Genomic DNA, 15,918 nt, shown 5'->3' on the forward strand with positions numbered 1-15,918 from the left:
TTTGTGAACTCACATGGGAATCCGTAGAAGCAAGACGACGTTCTTTTCGCTAAACACTACTGAGAAAGAGTACACTATTTGCAGTGTGTGTGTTGAGGTTTACTATGTAATGTCCTTGAGAAATTTCTGAAGGGCATTGCATACACCACCGAAAACAAATAGTGCTGCATGCATAGCCTACGACAATAATAATAAAGGCACTTCCTGTGCGGAATCACAGGAATTGTGCGAGTAGAGACTTGGCGAGATATGAAGATGTGAGTCGGTCGTGGAGTTGTGCTTGGATAGCCGAGGTGGTTAAAGCGATAATACACGTGGAGCAAGAAATCCAGATTACAGTTCCTGCCCGGCGCAAACGTTTAATAAATTGTGCAGCTGCAGTCTAATCCTATTCTAAATTCCGAATACACTTCTTCCACTATTCAGAAAATCCAGAAAATCGGCATTTGAAGTTGACTGCAGAACGATTCTACAGACACCAATGTACATTTCGTGTTTGGACCGCGAGGATAAGGTAAGAGAAATTAGGCATAAAGACAGTAGTTTTTTCCTGCCTCTATTTGCGAGTGGATCATAAAATGAAATGACTAGTAGTAGTACAAGAGACCGTACTCCACGCTCCATACGGTGGCTTGAGGAGGTCTGCGTCTCCTTGTTCGAGGGAGATTCCTATACGATGCGGCGCCTCTCACATTCGAGTTACCGTCTCCTTCTGTCTTGCCAGTCCTCGTCATGCGCGACTCTGTCCTGCATCGTACGCCCCATTCCTTCGTTCAATTGTAGCCGGGGTCCTCCTTTTTTTCTGTGTCACAGAGGTTTCCAGTGCAATGTTTTAGGAGACCATATTTCCTCTGGCATTCTTATGACCATGCCATGTTAGCAGTTTATTTTCAATTTTATCTACAATTTCCTTTTGTAACTCCCATCTGTTCTCGTACCATTTCATATCTTATTTTGTCTCTTCTTGTTACTTCACAACTTCGTCTCCAAAACTACACTACTGTAGCCGGTAAGTTCTAGTCATTGACCCTGGAGGTTTCTCACAGTGTAGCACCATACAGACAAATGCTTTCAACTGTAGTTTCGTATAGCCTCCTTTTCAATTTCTTTGACGTAGTTTTATTCCAAATAATGGACAGCCCCTGCTTACTTGCCACATTTCCCTTTCCTATTATTTATGCCCTCGTGGCTTCTAGTTGTATTCGAAATGATTGTCGCTAAATATTTATATGATCGACTACACTTTACTATAAACATGTCGTCCATAACAAGATCCCTTCCTACACCTTTGGAAACCAAGTATTCAGTCTTTGAAAAGTTTACTTTCACTTCCCATTGCTTATATTATTTCTTAAGCTTTCTTAACATGTAAGACGTATCTTCTTCCTCTTCTTCCGCTTTCTAACGGCTTGTACATAACATCTGTGAATTTTGTAGGGAGCATATTGTGCTCATGTGGGAGCGATCTAGATGGTTGTAAAACAATTAACTGGTAGCCAAGAACGCAGGATTTCTTTTTATTCCATGATTACTGGTTTCGGCGAAACTAAAGCCGCCATCATCGGATCTTAGGACACATAAAGGTTACAACATCAAGGCAAACAATGGAGATACTATTAGTTGCCTATATCACGCAGGCTTTACAAAATTGTCATACGTAGCACATATGTGCACATATGTGTCCTAAGATCCGATGATGGCGGCTTTAGTTTCGTCGAAACCGGTAATCATGGAATAAAAAGAATTCCTGCGATCTTGGCTACCAGTTTATTATTTTACAACATTTGTGAATGTTTTGATTATTCACTACCTCCCACACCAGAGAAAGTGGTACACTGTCATAAGCATTCTGCAAGTCTATGAAAGCTGTGTGTGTCTCGAAGATTTGTGCCATTCTCTTGTCAGTCACCTGCTTAACGCAGCAAATGTTACCGATACAAGACCTTCCTGCCGAAAAGCCACTGGGTTCTTCTACTTCCTCAATTGCTCTCAATTCTAGTTTTAAGGATCTATCCATACAGTATATAGAACTGAAATGTGATGCCTCCATAATTGGGACAGTCGTTCTTGCTTCCCGGTTTACATGTAATTTTGATGAACCCTTCTTAAACTCTTCAGCGATTTCCCCTGCACTAGAACACAGAATGAAGTTGTATGTAGTTGTAGATATTGTATGTTGTTGTATGTAGTTGTCTTAAGAATCCTGTCTCGTCCCATCCTGCATGCAAGGAAGCACGGTTGTGTTTCTCACTGAATAAATATGACAACATTACAAGAGTGCACTGATGAAAAGAAAGTCACTAAATAGTTTCAATTGTACTACCAAGAACGGTTTCTGCGCTTGTCAGCCCTCCTGAATGATGATGATCTCCACTCACTGGCAGGTGGCGTGGCTGCGGGTGGACACGCAGACGATCCTGACGATCGCGGCGCACGTGATCACCAAGAACCACCGCATCGGCGTGACGCACAGCGACCGGCGCACCTGGTTCCTGCACATCCGCGACGTGCGAGAGTCCGACCGCGGCTGGTACATGTGCCAGATCAACACCGACCCCATGAAGAGCCAGCTCGGCTACCTCGAAATAGTCGGTAAGTACCGTCCTCAAAGTACAGTGGGCAGGCTCCATGGTAAAACATAGTCATTGCGCTTTATTTACGCGTAATCGCTCTGTCTTGCTCAGTAGTAGATCAGTTTGTTTAATTGTTGAGATACAAGTCTTGGGCTACTGAGTGCTTATTAAATTGCAAGCTTCCCATTCATGTCCGTGCAGGGGGCAAGTAAACGGAGTGACTCCGCTTCAGAGAACCTTCCAGTGCCTTGTGCCCGATGGATAGAACGTTCAAGACAACACAGCAAGTGTAAAACGTCAAAAATCATTTCTGGACATAGTTTTATAAAGCAATAAAGCTTTTTAAACAGTTAATATCTCTCTAATAACAACACTGCCTGATCGTCCACCTCCGGTAGCTGAGCGATGCCGGCACGGCAGCTCAGAGTGTTCGGTCAGAGGGTTTAGCTACCCTGTAATAAAAAAAAAAAAAAAAAAAAAAAAACAGAGTGCACGGATCGACGAACAATCTGAACGAGTGTCATCCGACGTCCGCCACGAACAATATAGAACAAAATGAGACAAAAAAAAATTGCCAGCGCGACGGAATGTCAATCCAAGGGCCCGGGTTCGATTCCCAGCAGGGTCGGAGATTTTCTCCGCTCGGGGATTGGGTGTTGTGTTGTCCTAATCATTATCATTTCATGCCCATCGGCGCGCAAGTTACCTAAGTGGCGTCAAATCGAAAGAGTTATACCTGGCGAACGGTCTATCCGACGGGATGCCCTACTCACACTACATTTATTTTACTGCCTGATTCCTGGCACTCTCGTCGCTGTTCATGAAGTAGTCTGGTTCTAATCTGCAAGGCGATGTCATCAAAAGCAGCTTCAACTCAGTTCACATCTTTCTCACATGAGTGAAACAAAGTAGTGATGAACGTAACAACTAGCCATTGAGGAGAATATAAACAATCATTTTGTCTTTTTAACGAGTAATTTCTTGTTCATCTTCTGTATGGTGTAAAAATTGGCAGTTGACCCTAAATAAAGAAGAGTGTGAGGTGATTCACATGAGTGCTAAGAGGAATCCGTTAAACTTCGATTACACGATATATCAGTCAAATCTAAAGGCCGTAATTCAACGAAACACCTACGAATTACAATTACGAACAACTGAAATTGGGTGGAACACATAGAAAATATTGTCGGGAAGACTAACCAAAGACTGCGTCTTATTGGCGGGACACTTACAATATGTAACAGATCTACTAAAGAGAGTGCCCGCACTTAGCTTCTCCGTCCTCTTTTAGAATACTGCTGCGCGGTGTGGGATCCTTACCAGATAGGACTGACGGAGTACATCGGGAAAGTTCAAAGAAGGGCTGCACGTTTTGTGGTGTCACTGAAATGATACAGTATTTGGGGTGGACATCATTAAGACAAACCCGTTTTTCATTGCTACAGAATCTTCTAATGTAATTTCAAAAACCAACTTTCTCCTCCGAATGAGAAAATAGTTGGTTGTCGCAGACCTACACAGGGAGAAACGATCATCATAATAAAATAAGGGAAATCAGAGTTCGCACGGAAATATATAGATGTTCGTTTATTGCTCGTGCTGTACGAGATTGGAATAATAGAGAATTATTGCGAAGATGGTTCGACGAACTTTCTGCCAGGCGCTTAAATGTGATTTGGAGAGTATCCATGTAGATGTAGATCGTAATAGCTTTTGATTTCGAGATGTTACATGTTCCTATTTACTGACAGCTGAAAATACTGTCTAAAATATTCTGTATTTCCTTACAAATGGTTCAAATGGCTCTGAGTACTATGGGACTCAACTGCTGAGGTCATTAGTCCCCTAGAACTTAGAACTAGTTAAACCTAACTAACCTAAGGACATCACAAACAGCCATGCCCGAGGCAGGATTCGAACCTGCGACCGTAGCGGTCTTGCGGTTCCAGACTGCAGCGCCTTTAACCGCACGGCCACTTCGGCCGGCTATTTCCTTACAGTCATCGATCGACGATACTTTCCTGTAGCGTCCTGTATTCTCGGAGGTCGTTATTAGTATTTCTGTCCAAATCTGGTGTAGTGTTTATTTGTCTAGAGAACATCAGCGTCTCTCCTACACTTCATCTGATACATCTCCACCTTCAAATGAAAACTCGCCATCCAGTGTAACAGATTGTGATCTGTCACCCAAAAGTTCTTCCACCTAATAAAGTATTCGTGAAGGTATTCCATTACCTTATATGTCTATTGTCACTCGTCTATATGGTTCTTTGTCGAACATCTTTCGGAGGTCGTCGGCTGTTTAAGGAACTATCCTAGAATTCACTTAAAAGTTTCGAAGGATTGGAATGTCGCTACAAGCGTTATGCCTTTAGAACAAGAACCTTTTTCGATGTCGACGTTACCACGAAACATTAGTGAGAAAATTTAAGTTATATAACAGTCTGATGATTTTGGAAAGTACTCAAATTAATTGTAAAATCTGAAAACAGCGACATTTTTGAGCGATATGGAATGTGCATGACCCGAACTCTAAATTGTTTTAATGATGGTATTATACGCTAAATTTTGTCTTATCTTCTGATTTTTCTGGAAGTCTTGAAGTACATAAACTACAGAAATCGATAACTATCGATAACTAATATTTTTGCAGTCCGGTCTGAATTAATTTATAATTGACTAGTTGAAATGGATAATTAACTATCCGTATGCTCTTTTAATGAGAATTTCCCCTCCGATAGCCAAAATAGATTTTACCTAAGGAAGAACAGAGGGTTGTAATATCAATCGTGAACCGAACTTTCTGTATCAGGGCTCACTGTAAATAAGGGCCCCGCAACGAACTTGTGAATTCAGACCAGTTACACTACAGGCCATTAAACTTGCTACACCACGAAGATGACATGTAACAGACGCAAATTTTAAACGATAGGAAGAAGATGCTGTGATATGCAAATGATTAGCTTTTCAGAGCATTCACACAAGGCTGGCGCTGGCGGCGTCACCTACAACGTGCTGACATGAGGAAAGTTTCCAAGCGATTTCTCATACACAAACAGCAGTTGACCGACGTTGCCTGGTGAAACGTTGTTGTGATGCCTCGTGTAAGGAGAAGAAATGCGAACCATTACGTTTCCAACTTTGATAAAGGTCGGATTGTAGCCTATCGCGATTGCAGTTTATCGTATCGTGACATTGCTGCTCGCGTTGGTCGAGATCCAATGTCTGTCAGCAGAATATGGGATCGGTGGGTTCAGGAGGGTAATACGCAACGCTGTGCTGGATCCCAACGGCCTAGTATCACTAGCAGTCGAGATGAAGAGCATCTTATCCGCATGGCTCTAACGGATCGTGCAGCCACGTCTCGGTCCCTGAGTCAACAGATGGGGACGTTCGCAAGACAACAACCATCTGCACGAACAGTTCGATGACGTTTGATGCAGCATGGACTATCAGCTCGGAGACGATGGCTGCGGTTACCCTTGACGCTGCATCACAGACAGGAGCGCCTGCGATGGTGTACTGAACGACAAACCTGGGTGCACGAATGGCAAAACGTCATCTTTCGGATGAATCCAGGTTCTGTTTACAGCATCACGATGGTCGCATCCGTGTTTGGCGACATAGCGGTGAACGCACATTGGAAGCGTGTATTCGTCATCGCCATACTGGCGTGTTAACCGGCGTGGTGGTATGAGGTGCCATTGGTTACACGTATCGGTCACCTCTGTTTCGCATTCACTGCACTTTGAACAGTGGACGCTACTTTTCAGATGTGTTACGACCCGTGGCTCTACACTTCATTCGATCCCTGCGAAACCCTACATTTCAGCAGGATAATGCACGACCGCATGTTGCAGGTCCTGTACGGGCCTTTCTGGACACAGAAAATGGTCGACTGCTGCCCTGGCCAGCACATTCTTCAGATCTCTCACCAGTTGAAAACGCCTGGTCAATGTTGGTCGAGCAACTGGCTCGTCACAATACGCCAGTCACTACTCTTGATGAACTGCGGCATCGTGTTGAAGCTGCATGGGCAGTTGTACCTGCACACGCCATCCAAGCTCTGTTTGACTCAATGCCCAGGCTTATCAAGGCCGTTATTACGGCCAGAGGTGGTTGTTCTGGATACTGATTTCCCAGGATCTATGCACCCAAATTGCGTTAAAATATAATCACAGTTCAGTTCTAGTATAATATATTTGTCCAATGAATACCCGTTTATCATCTTCATTTCTTCTTGGTGGAGCAATCTTAATGGCCGGTAGTGTACTTGCCGACTTAAATCCGAACGCTCGGCTACGTCTGGGGCCAGGTGGGGAATCAGTATGTCAATGAAAAAACGCCCAGTAAAGTTGATAATTTCGCCATGTGTTATCGAAAGCATGAGTCTATTTAAACATGCAGATACAAAGAATTAAATATGTGTCAAACAGAAACTCACTCCCTGCCGGAGACGTTCGCTGCAGGTCATCCCAAGACCTGTAGTTGTCATGTGTTGTGAAGTACGGTACAGGGCCCGCATATCTAGTTGGCTTCTTTTTGTACGAAATGACATAATTTGTGCCTCTATCAATGTTCAAAAATTGAACCAAAAAACAATTAAGCAGGTGGTCAACAAGTTTTGGCTCACCGTTACATATATCTGTATACTGGAAAGTAACAGACGAAATAGTGTGAAACATTGGATTTTAAGGCAAGTGACTATGGGCCGTAAGGTTAAAGGCTCTCAACACAGAAGACTTTTTTTCAGTTTTAGAGAAATAATCTGCGGTAGGCCAATAAGAAGAATGAGCCTGACGTTTTTCCTTTGAAGAAATTGGAAGCAATGCTGGGAATAGGCTGTACCGGATAGCATGGTGAAGTGTGTTGCATAGTAAAAGTAGAATACTAGAAACGATTCCACGCTCAATACTATATTAGCGCTGAACAACTGCTCGTATTTATAATTTGTTTCCTTAATTTCAGTTTACGTTCACAAAATTCTCGTTAAACTTTTGATTTAGATCCATACAAACCATCTTTGGGTATGTTCAAAACAGTTTCTAAAATAATACTTATTCATCATCAGCATCATCATTTATTGTGTTAGCGGGTCTTTGAGGCCTACAGCAGAAGAACAATAGGAAAAAAAACGTTACAAACACAAAAACCCCAATAAAAGAACGTCTGTCAATCACAAACGAGGACGTATTTGCTGCAGCTGGCACTCCGTCTTTTTCGGTCTCCAGCATCATCCTCCACGACCGCTGGTTCCATTTCTTGAAATATCGTCATCACTCCATCCTTACAACGCGTTCTTGGGCGTCCTCTCGGGCATTTTCCCGTGGGTTGAGAGTGGAGGACTCTCTCAAGAAGGGATCCGTCCGCTCGTAAGATGAGGCCAAACCATTGTAGTCGCCTCGGATCCCAATATTCGTCCATTGTGTGGCTTTTCAAACCTCTGGTACAGGTCTTCATTCTCCTTTCTTTCCCATTTACCTTTCATGTTACTGTAGACGTGTCCATAGACCTTCCGAAGAACCTTTCTTTCAAACGCACATATTGAATCTTCTGTCGTTGCTGATGTCTCCAAAGTTTCACAGCCGTATAAAAGTACTGGCCTTAGCAGTATCATCTACAGATGGACTTTGTTCTTCTGAGATATCAGAGGAGATTTAAAAAGGTTGTTCAGACTAAGGAACACGCTATTAGTGCTTGTTATGCATTGATGTAATTCTTTCGTCACTTCACTTTTGTCGGTTAATACTGAGCCCAGGTATTTGAACTCTTCAGCACTTTCGAAGGTATGCCCCTCTAAAACAATGTAGGAAGGGACAACTCGATGACGTGACACTCCAAGATATTTAGTTTTGTCCTCGTTCACCTAAAGCTCAATTTCCTTTACATTTTGGAGGAATCGGGAAGTATTAGCACACATTTACTCTAGGATATCGCCAAGGAACACAACATTGTCAGCAAATGCCAGAATTGTGTCTTCTCCCACCATCTCCATTTCTCTGGTTCGGCAAGTGTAACGGCCTACTTTTTCCAAGGCCAAGTTAAATATTATTGACGACAGTGGATCTCCTTGTCTCAATCCATTTTGGATAGTGAAGGTGATAGTTGGTTGCCACACCGTACTTCAGAAGTTGACTGGGAGTCGCTAGCTGCAATTAGACGGATGTATTTCGATGGGATGCCAGGTTCCTCTAACGTTTACCATAATGTGGCGCGGTCAACGCTGTCATAAACTTGCCGAAAATCGATGAAGATGAGGCGTAGTTCCCGACTGAACCCACAGAAGTTTCCTGTCATATGCCTCAAAGTAAATATGTGGTCAACGGTAGACTGCGCGGGGACGAGCTCACATTGATATGTGGCCTAAAATTCCTTCGGCCAGTGGTTTCATTCGGTTTAGCAGCAGAGTTTTAAAGATTTTGAATTCAATTTCAAGATGTGAAATTCCTCGCTAGTTATTACATTAGTATATTACATTAGTTATTACATTAGTATATATTAAATAAATCTATAGAGGGCCACTATGGGCCGAAATCGGTAGTCTAAGAGTATTTCTGGTCTTACCTTGAAATTGAAGAAACAGATGCTATTCTCCCAGGATCACTGTTTTTATTCGTGACTATCTAGCAGTTCGCAGAGCTCGAGTTTATTAACAAGATCTGCTGAAGCTGCTATGCAGTGACTAAGGAGCCATATACCACGTCATAGACTAAAATTAGCCAACAGTAACAAATACGCCTATAACTGGAATCTCTTAAGCATTCCAAACCGCACTTTGCACATTCTGTTGACTGAATAGCGGTGCTATAACGTCTTGATTGGATATACTGATCGTACTTACGTGTTAAGTCTTTTTGATGTCTACCTTTTACTAAAAATATTAATATACTGAAATATTGTTACAGGTGTTTTTGCATTGCTAATACGCAAGGAGTCGCGCACTGATGATCGAGTCCGGAAATATATCATGATTATATTTATTTTTTACCTCAGTCGTATATAGAATTGGAAGGGAACGAAGAGTCCCTGTAACATTTACTTATATCGTCTTAAAAGAACCAATACTCATCTAAAAGTATGAATTAGAGATATACAGAGGGATTCATATTAACTATTAGAAACCCCCGAAGTGACGTAGATGACGCTGTGACAAGAAATTTAATATACGAGGCATCTGACTGCAAATTTTGGGAAATGTCCCAAAAGTGGAAGACAAACGTTGAACGTGGGACGTTACGAGATGTAATAAAGTAAAAGCTGTTATTATTTTCTATTTCTTTTCTTTTGTGCCTTCTTTCTTTGCTTATAGACTTTATAAATTAAGTAGGTCACGTTAACCGAATCTTCCATCGGTTCTTGCTGGAACAACATTGCAATAAATGAAAAGCGATAGCTTGCTTTTGTTCTACAGTATTACTTTTATTGTATTAACCAGTTTACAGCTACAAGACCACCTTCAGACTTTTACTGACTATTGTCACCAAAAAAAGTTAAAGTATTTTTAAACGAGATTGGAAGGGATTGGGATTGTTTGGGGGAAGAGACCAAACAGCGAAGTCATCGGTCTGATCGGATTAGGGAAGGACGGGGAAGGAAATCGGCCGTGCCCTTTCAAAGGAAACATCCCGGCATTTGCCTGGAGCGATTTAGGGAAATCACGGAAAACCCGTATCAGGATGGCCGGGCGCGGGATTGAACCGTTGTCCTCCAGAATACGAGTCCAGTGTGCTAACCACTGCGCCACCTCGCTCGGTAGACAGCAAGGAATTTACATATCTAGATTGGAGCAGAAACGTGAAGTAAATAAAATCTTTGATAGTGTGGTGGTTATGCAAAGTAAAAAGTAAAAAGCTGAGCAGTAAATACAGATAAAAGGAGTAAATAGGAAAAAAGTTTAACACAAAACTGGAACAGCAAGCCTATGTAATTGTTTATAATACTGAACGAAACCAAAAAAAAAAATAAATTCTTGACAAGACTACTTCAGGAGGTACAAAACCAATTAAAAGCAAACCAAGTGAAAGGAAGAATTATATGTGTAACTAAAGAGAATATGAGGTTCAAGTGGTTCAAATGGTTCTAAGCACTATGGGACTTAACACCTGAGGTCATCACTCCCCTAGACTTAGAACTACTTAAACCTAACTAACCTAAGGACATCAAACACATCCATGCCCGAGGCAGGATTCGATCCTGTGATCGCAGCAGCAGCACGGTTCCGGACTGAAGCGCCTAGAATCGCTCGGTCACAGCGGCCGGCAGAGAATATAAGGAACTTAAGCAATATCTATAAGATTATCAGAAATAAATAAATGCAGAGTAATGGAGGGTTGTGACGGAACGTAGAGGAAATGACATCTTCGAGAGAGTGGCTTGGAAAGTAAAAAGTTTAACAAAATACAAGTATAAAAGGAGGAAACGGGAAAAACATTTAAATTACACTCAAAATTGTGCCTATGTAACAGTTTGCATTAAACAAACGAACAAAGTAAAATAAAAACGGATCTTTATGAGACAACTTCAAGGGGTATTAAACATGGAATGTAATACAAGTACCAGTTAAAAGAAAGACAATTCTAACTACAGTCGATATCGATGACATAGCCAATTTCAGTAAAATAAAAGAACTCAATGAGTACAAGAAAATGGGGCAAAACGTAGGAACAGACAGTATGGGAAGCAATGGAAAACAGAGAGTATTCTGTGAGGTTTAAGATAGGGATGTATTAAGCTGTGTCTGGTTATTTAAGGTTACATCTGAATAGGGATTCGAACAGGTGGGTCATTTAATAGTAACGACGCAATTCAGAAACTTAATTTCATTTACTTGGGATGCAATGTGGTAGTTCTTTTCTTGTACTGTACTTTCCCGTAGCAAGGGAGACTGCGAGACCTCAATGTGAACACATATTTGCCTAACTTAATGGAAAAAAAAACTGCATCCATGACTCAAAACAGAAACCCTGAGGCTCACGCACTAAGTCGCACCGGGTACCCGGGTTCGATTCCCGGCGGGATCAGGGATTTTCTCTGCCTCGTGATGACTGGGTGTTGTGTGCTGTCCTTAGGTTGGTTAGGTTTAAGTAGTTCTAAGTTCTAGGGGACTGATGACCATAGTGCTCAGAGCCATTTGAACCATTTGAACTAAGTCTCACTCTGATGGCCAGAGCCACACCGACGTGTTAGTACTTGAAGTGTGATGAGCAAGTGCCATAGACCGATAGGCTCAGCCGCTGCACGTGCGCCGATGTACTCCATCTAGTGACGTCACATATTGAGCACTTGCCGTCCGCTTTCGCATATTTCCCAACATTGTGGTCTCATGCGTCTTATATAAAATTAATTGTCTCATAGTAATATACCTTGTTTGGGGGTTTTGAAACGTTAATAATAATTGCCCTAAATATCAGCCGTTTTTGAAAGGTTTTACACGTAACTTGCTTCACATCTTTGTCTCCATTCACACAGTAGCTCTATCTATCTCAATCCACAGTTTCTCTGAAATTTCCCGAGGCGTTCCTGAATTAACTTTCCTCTCCCATTTTCAACCGCATCACTGCGAGTGTTGCAGGTCACTTAATGTTCGTGATTCAACATAGATCACATATGTAGCAACATTCATTGAAGTTACTATCCTGCTCCAGAATTACATGTTAACTCTTCGTACTGCAACCAACAACAATATGGGTTAAATGTCATCGGGGATACTCAATCAGCCCAGGGACTCATATAACTGTGGATTCGAAAGTAATATGGTTTATTTTCGATTTTTTATACATACTCCCTCTTCACCGTCGTACCCCAACAATATTGGTGGTGGGGGTATCCTAGCATCATTATATCCACACAGAAGTATTATTTCGCATTTGTGGCACTTGTCGTTGAAATTGCTCCAGGCGTTCCATGCTTAACCATACTTCTTAACAAATTTCCTTCTTACCATCCCGTTTTGTCAAAGTTGTACTTATCAGAGCTACTGGGCTGGGATGCCCTTACTTTGCCGTATTAAGATGAATGTTTCCAAAGTTCCTAACTGCGTTTGGATTTGCGCAGGCGTTCTTGGCTGTATTTCTGAAGCTAACCGTTCAGCCGATCGTCTAGGTAAGCCTCGTCGTCCATTCGCAGACACTGCACAATTGCTCCCTCGGGTACCATCACCTGGTGCTGGCGTGGCGCTCTTTGAAGTTAGGCACCGCATTTCTATCTGCCTGAATATAGCGGCGGGGAAGTGACCACTTTTGTTGAAATGATGGCCACCGTATTACAGTGCGAGAACTCAGCTACCATTGGTCGCTGTATTTTTCTTACAAGCACTGCGAGCTTTTGTGTGTGACTCTTGCTGTGATGACATCGGTATTTAGACGTGCGACGAGTAGCCATCTATCACTGAATGCCGATTTGGAAAGAAAAAGACGATAAGAGATATAAAAAATTAGCCTGTCGTTTAACGTTGGGTTTAAATATCTAAATAATCCATGGGCGCAATGCGTGGGAGCTATGAGACAGATTCAAGATGATCACTTCACCGAAAGCTTCAAAATCAAATTCATTTTTATTTGTTTCTGTTCCATATTCTTCGACTATTACCTGCATTACAGGACTGGACTCTGGCCAGAATGTCCATCTTTTAGCTGACTTACTGTAACACGCCCGGGAGTACAAATGGGTCGGATGGTACCGATGTAACTGGTTATCGCTTCTGGACCGTGCGCCCTGTCCACACCTTGTAACTGGTAATCCCGCGGCGGTCGTACTGTTCTGCTCCACACTGCTGCTCGCTTGCCTGGAATTATCTATCGAAAAATGCAAGCGGGTTTAGGGGAGCCACTCAACGTTAAAACACAACACTGTTCGACGTCTGGTATGAACTACTATATTCTGAGACGATTAAAGAAAGTCGCAGGTTGCACTGTTTACATTATAATTCATAAGTGTTTATCCCAATTAATGGATGATTACCAGTCCACAATATCATTCGGACGAGCGCACGCGTAACCGACACGACGCGGGTGATTGATGATGATGCGGAAGCCGAATTATCGCACGAAAGTTCTTACACTCGTCACGCATACACAGATTTCTTTTGATACCAGTCCTCCTTGACACTAATAATGATATAACATTGTTGGTAAAGTTAATTTTTCAGTTCTCAGTTCTCACTTGTACGAGCGTGCGCGTAACCGTCGCGGCGCGGCTGATTGTTGATAATGCGGAACGCGATGGCCGAACGCACGTCCTCAAGCTCGCTACAAGACACTGGCACTTAAATGCTCTCTTTTGTGGTAAATAGTATTACTGATTCACATTACTTCGTTCTTGGTGACTGAACACGGCGCGGATGATAGATACTGTACGGTACGACACGCAACGAGAGGATACACAAATAGGTTATGGGCGGCACTGCTCATTTTTTAATTACTTCTTGACACACTTTCCTCTGAATCATTTGCTTATTTCATCACTTTATTGTAATAGCACTTGTAGCAAAACTTCAACTTCCATACTAACAATGCCTCTCACATGCAGAGATACCCACAACACAACATAACAGTTTCATGTTCCGTGCTCGACTCTACAGACGCGGCTGCCCGCAAAGATACTCCGCAACCAAGCCTGCGATATGACAGTACGATTACATTACGAAATACTAACCGCAGCTTTTCCATCGAATAGTTCATGTTGTGTGGATCCAGTTACAAAAAATATCTTAGTTGTTTACAGGGATCGATTCTTGTGTTCTGTGTATCAGAGAGAGGATACCTCTCCGTTGCGTTACATATTACTGATTTATAATGAAACATCACCAGTTACGTTCACGACGAATTTGTGTCGTATTAGAACGCGACAGGGACGTAATTGCCCTTTACAGACACGAATTTGAAATCTTATCTCCTGCTTGTATATAAACGAGATAATTAGAAATTACTGTTGTTGCAACAACGGTGAAGTACGCAGCTTTATGTTTGGAAGAAAGTCCGCGTCTTTATTTAGAAAGAGAACGGCAAAGATATTCAATGAGGGGGCATACTGTCTTCGCTTCTGTCCTGCTATGACAGAAACGTGAATTTTTACGGACGATTGACACGAATATTGGCAAAGCCATAAATCCATTCCTCTAATACCCGTTCTCAGTAATTGACAGGTCTATAAAAGCAATTATCGTGTTTAATTGACAGTTTTAATCCCACGGAGCGGCGTCGCGTTTTTTGTCCCGCGTGTGCTTCAGTCAGTTCTGCTGCTGTCAGAATCCATTACCTGCGGTCGGCTCGCAGGCTCTGCCGACCATTTGTGGCGTGCTGTTTGTTTTTTCACTGTTTATTCTCCGAGCATTCCTTTACAATTTCGTTAAAAGCCACTCATCAATTTCTCCTCTCCGGGCGTATCTTTTAGCCGCAAAGAATCAGCGTGTAGTCCTTGATACCACCACTATGCTCGGTAATCGTGGCGATCACTATTCCAGGACAGAAAGAGTTTTTGTTATGATTTTAATATTACGTAATAATGGAGAGTTTATTGATGGTGATACACAAATCATCCCCACCTAGTAGAAATCCATACTGATATTTTCTTTAAACTAATAGTTTTGACTGATTCCGTGCATTTTTCTGCTGTAAATTTTCACTTCATTTTCCATATTATTGCACAATTTAGATCTAGGACATTTCCATATAGCTACGTTTGTTTCCTGGCTGTTTCCTCTTCAGAAATCAGCGAAGGAGAATTTTACCTTGTATCAGCACCTTCCACTGAACCCTGTTCACATAGACAGCTGTTCACCCACAGACTGTACCTTGGGTGAAATTGTGTGCTTTACTGTTACAATTATGCCAGTTTAACGTCGTGGCGCGCTTTGGTACCACTCCACTGGTACCAGCTGTAGCGTGTCAATTACTCGTTTGACATCTGCACCCAGAAGTACTAGGCTAAATATGTGGTTGATACTGGAGACTGGAGGAATACCCACTCCTAAAGAGATTTTTCGTTCAGGAAACGGTTAATTCCTTCGAAAAATTAATGGGACACTATGTGTCTCAGAGAAGTTAGACGCTTAGTTCTACAGCAAAATCCTGGAAAATGTTGAACACCTTCTGAGCTAGATAAACAATTTCTTAAATCTGCAGTCTGTCCGTACCGCCCATAGTACCTGGGTAATACCGAAACCATTATCAAGTAATAATAATAGTATGAAATAGAGAAGAAGGTGGACTATGTCCGCATAGCCCTGCACCTTACAGATATACTAAAATTCCTGTTCTACGGAAGTAACACGTCTTACAAATGTTCAAATGTGTATGAAATCTTGTGGGACTTAACTGCTAAGGTCATCAGTCCCTAAGCTTACACA

At 42.2% G+C, this 15,918-nt stretch overlaps 1 protein-coding gene across 1 annotated transcript in view; it reads left to right on the forward strand.

The window, feature by feature from the left end:
• LOC124795931 (protein CEPU-1-like) overlaps positions 1-15,918 on the forward strand; it is a 383,857-nt gene that overhangs the window by 246,910 nt on the left and 121,029 nt on the right. The window contains exon 3 of the mRNA XM_047260012.1: positions 2,385-2,592. Within this exon, the coding sequence (XP_047115968.1) occupies positions 2,385-2,592 (208 nt within the window). The remainder of the gene's footprint in view (positions 1-2,384; positions 2,593-15,918) is intronic.

The sequence above is a fragment of the Schistocerca piceifrons genome, chromosome 4, assembly GCF_021461385.2.
Source record: "Schistocerca piceifrons isolate TAMUIC-IGC-003096 chromosome 4, iqSchPice1.1, whole genome shotgun sequence".
NCBI classification, from domain to species: Eukaryota; Metazoa; Arthropoda; class Insecta; order Orthoptera; family Acrididae; genus Schistocerca; species Schistocerca piceifrons.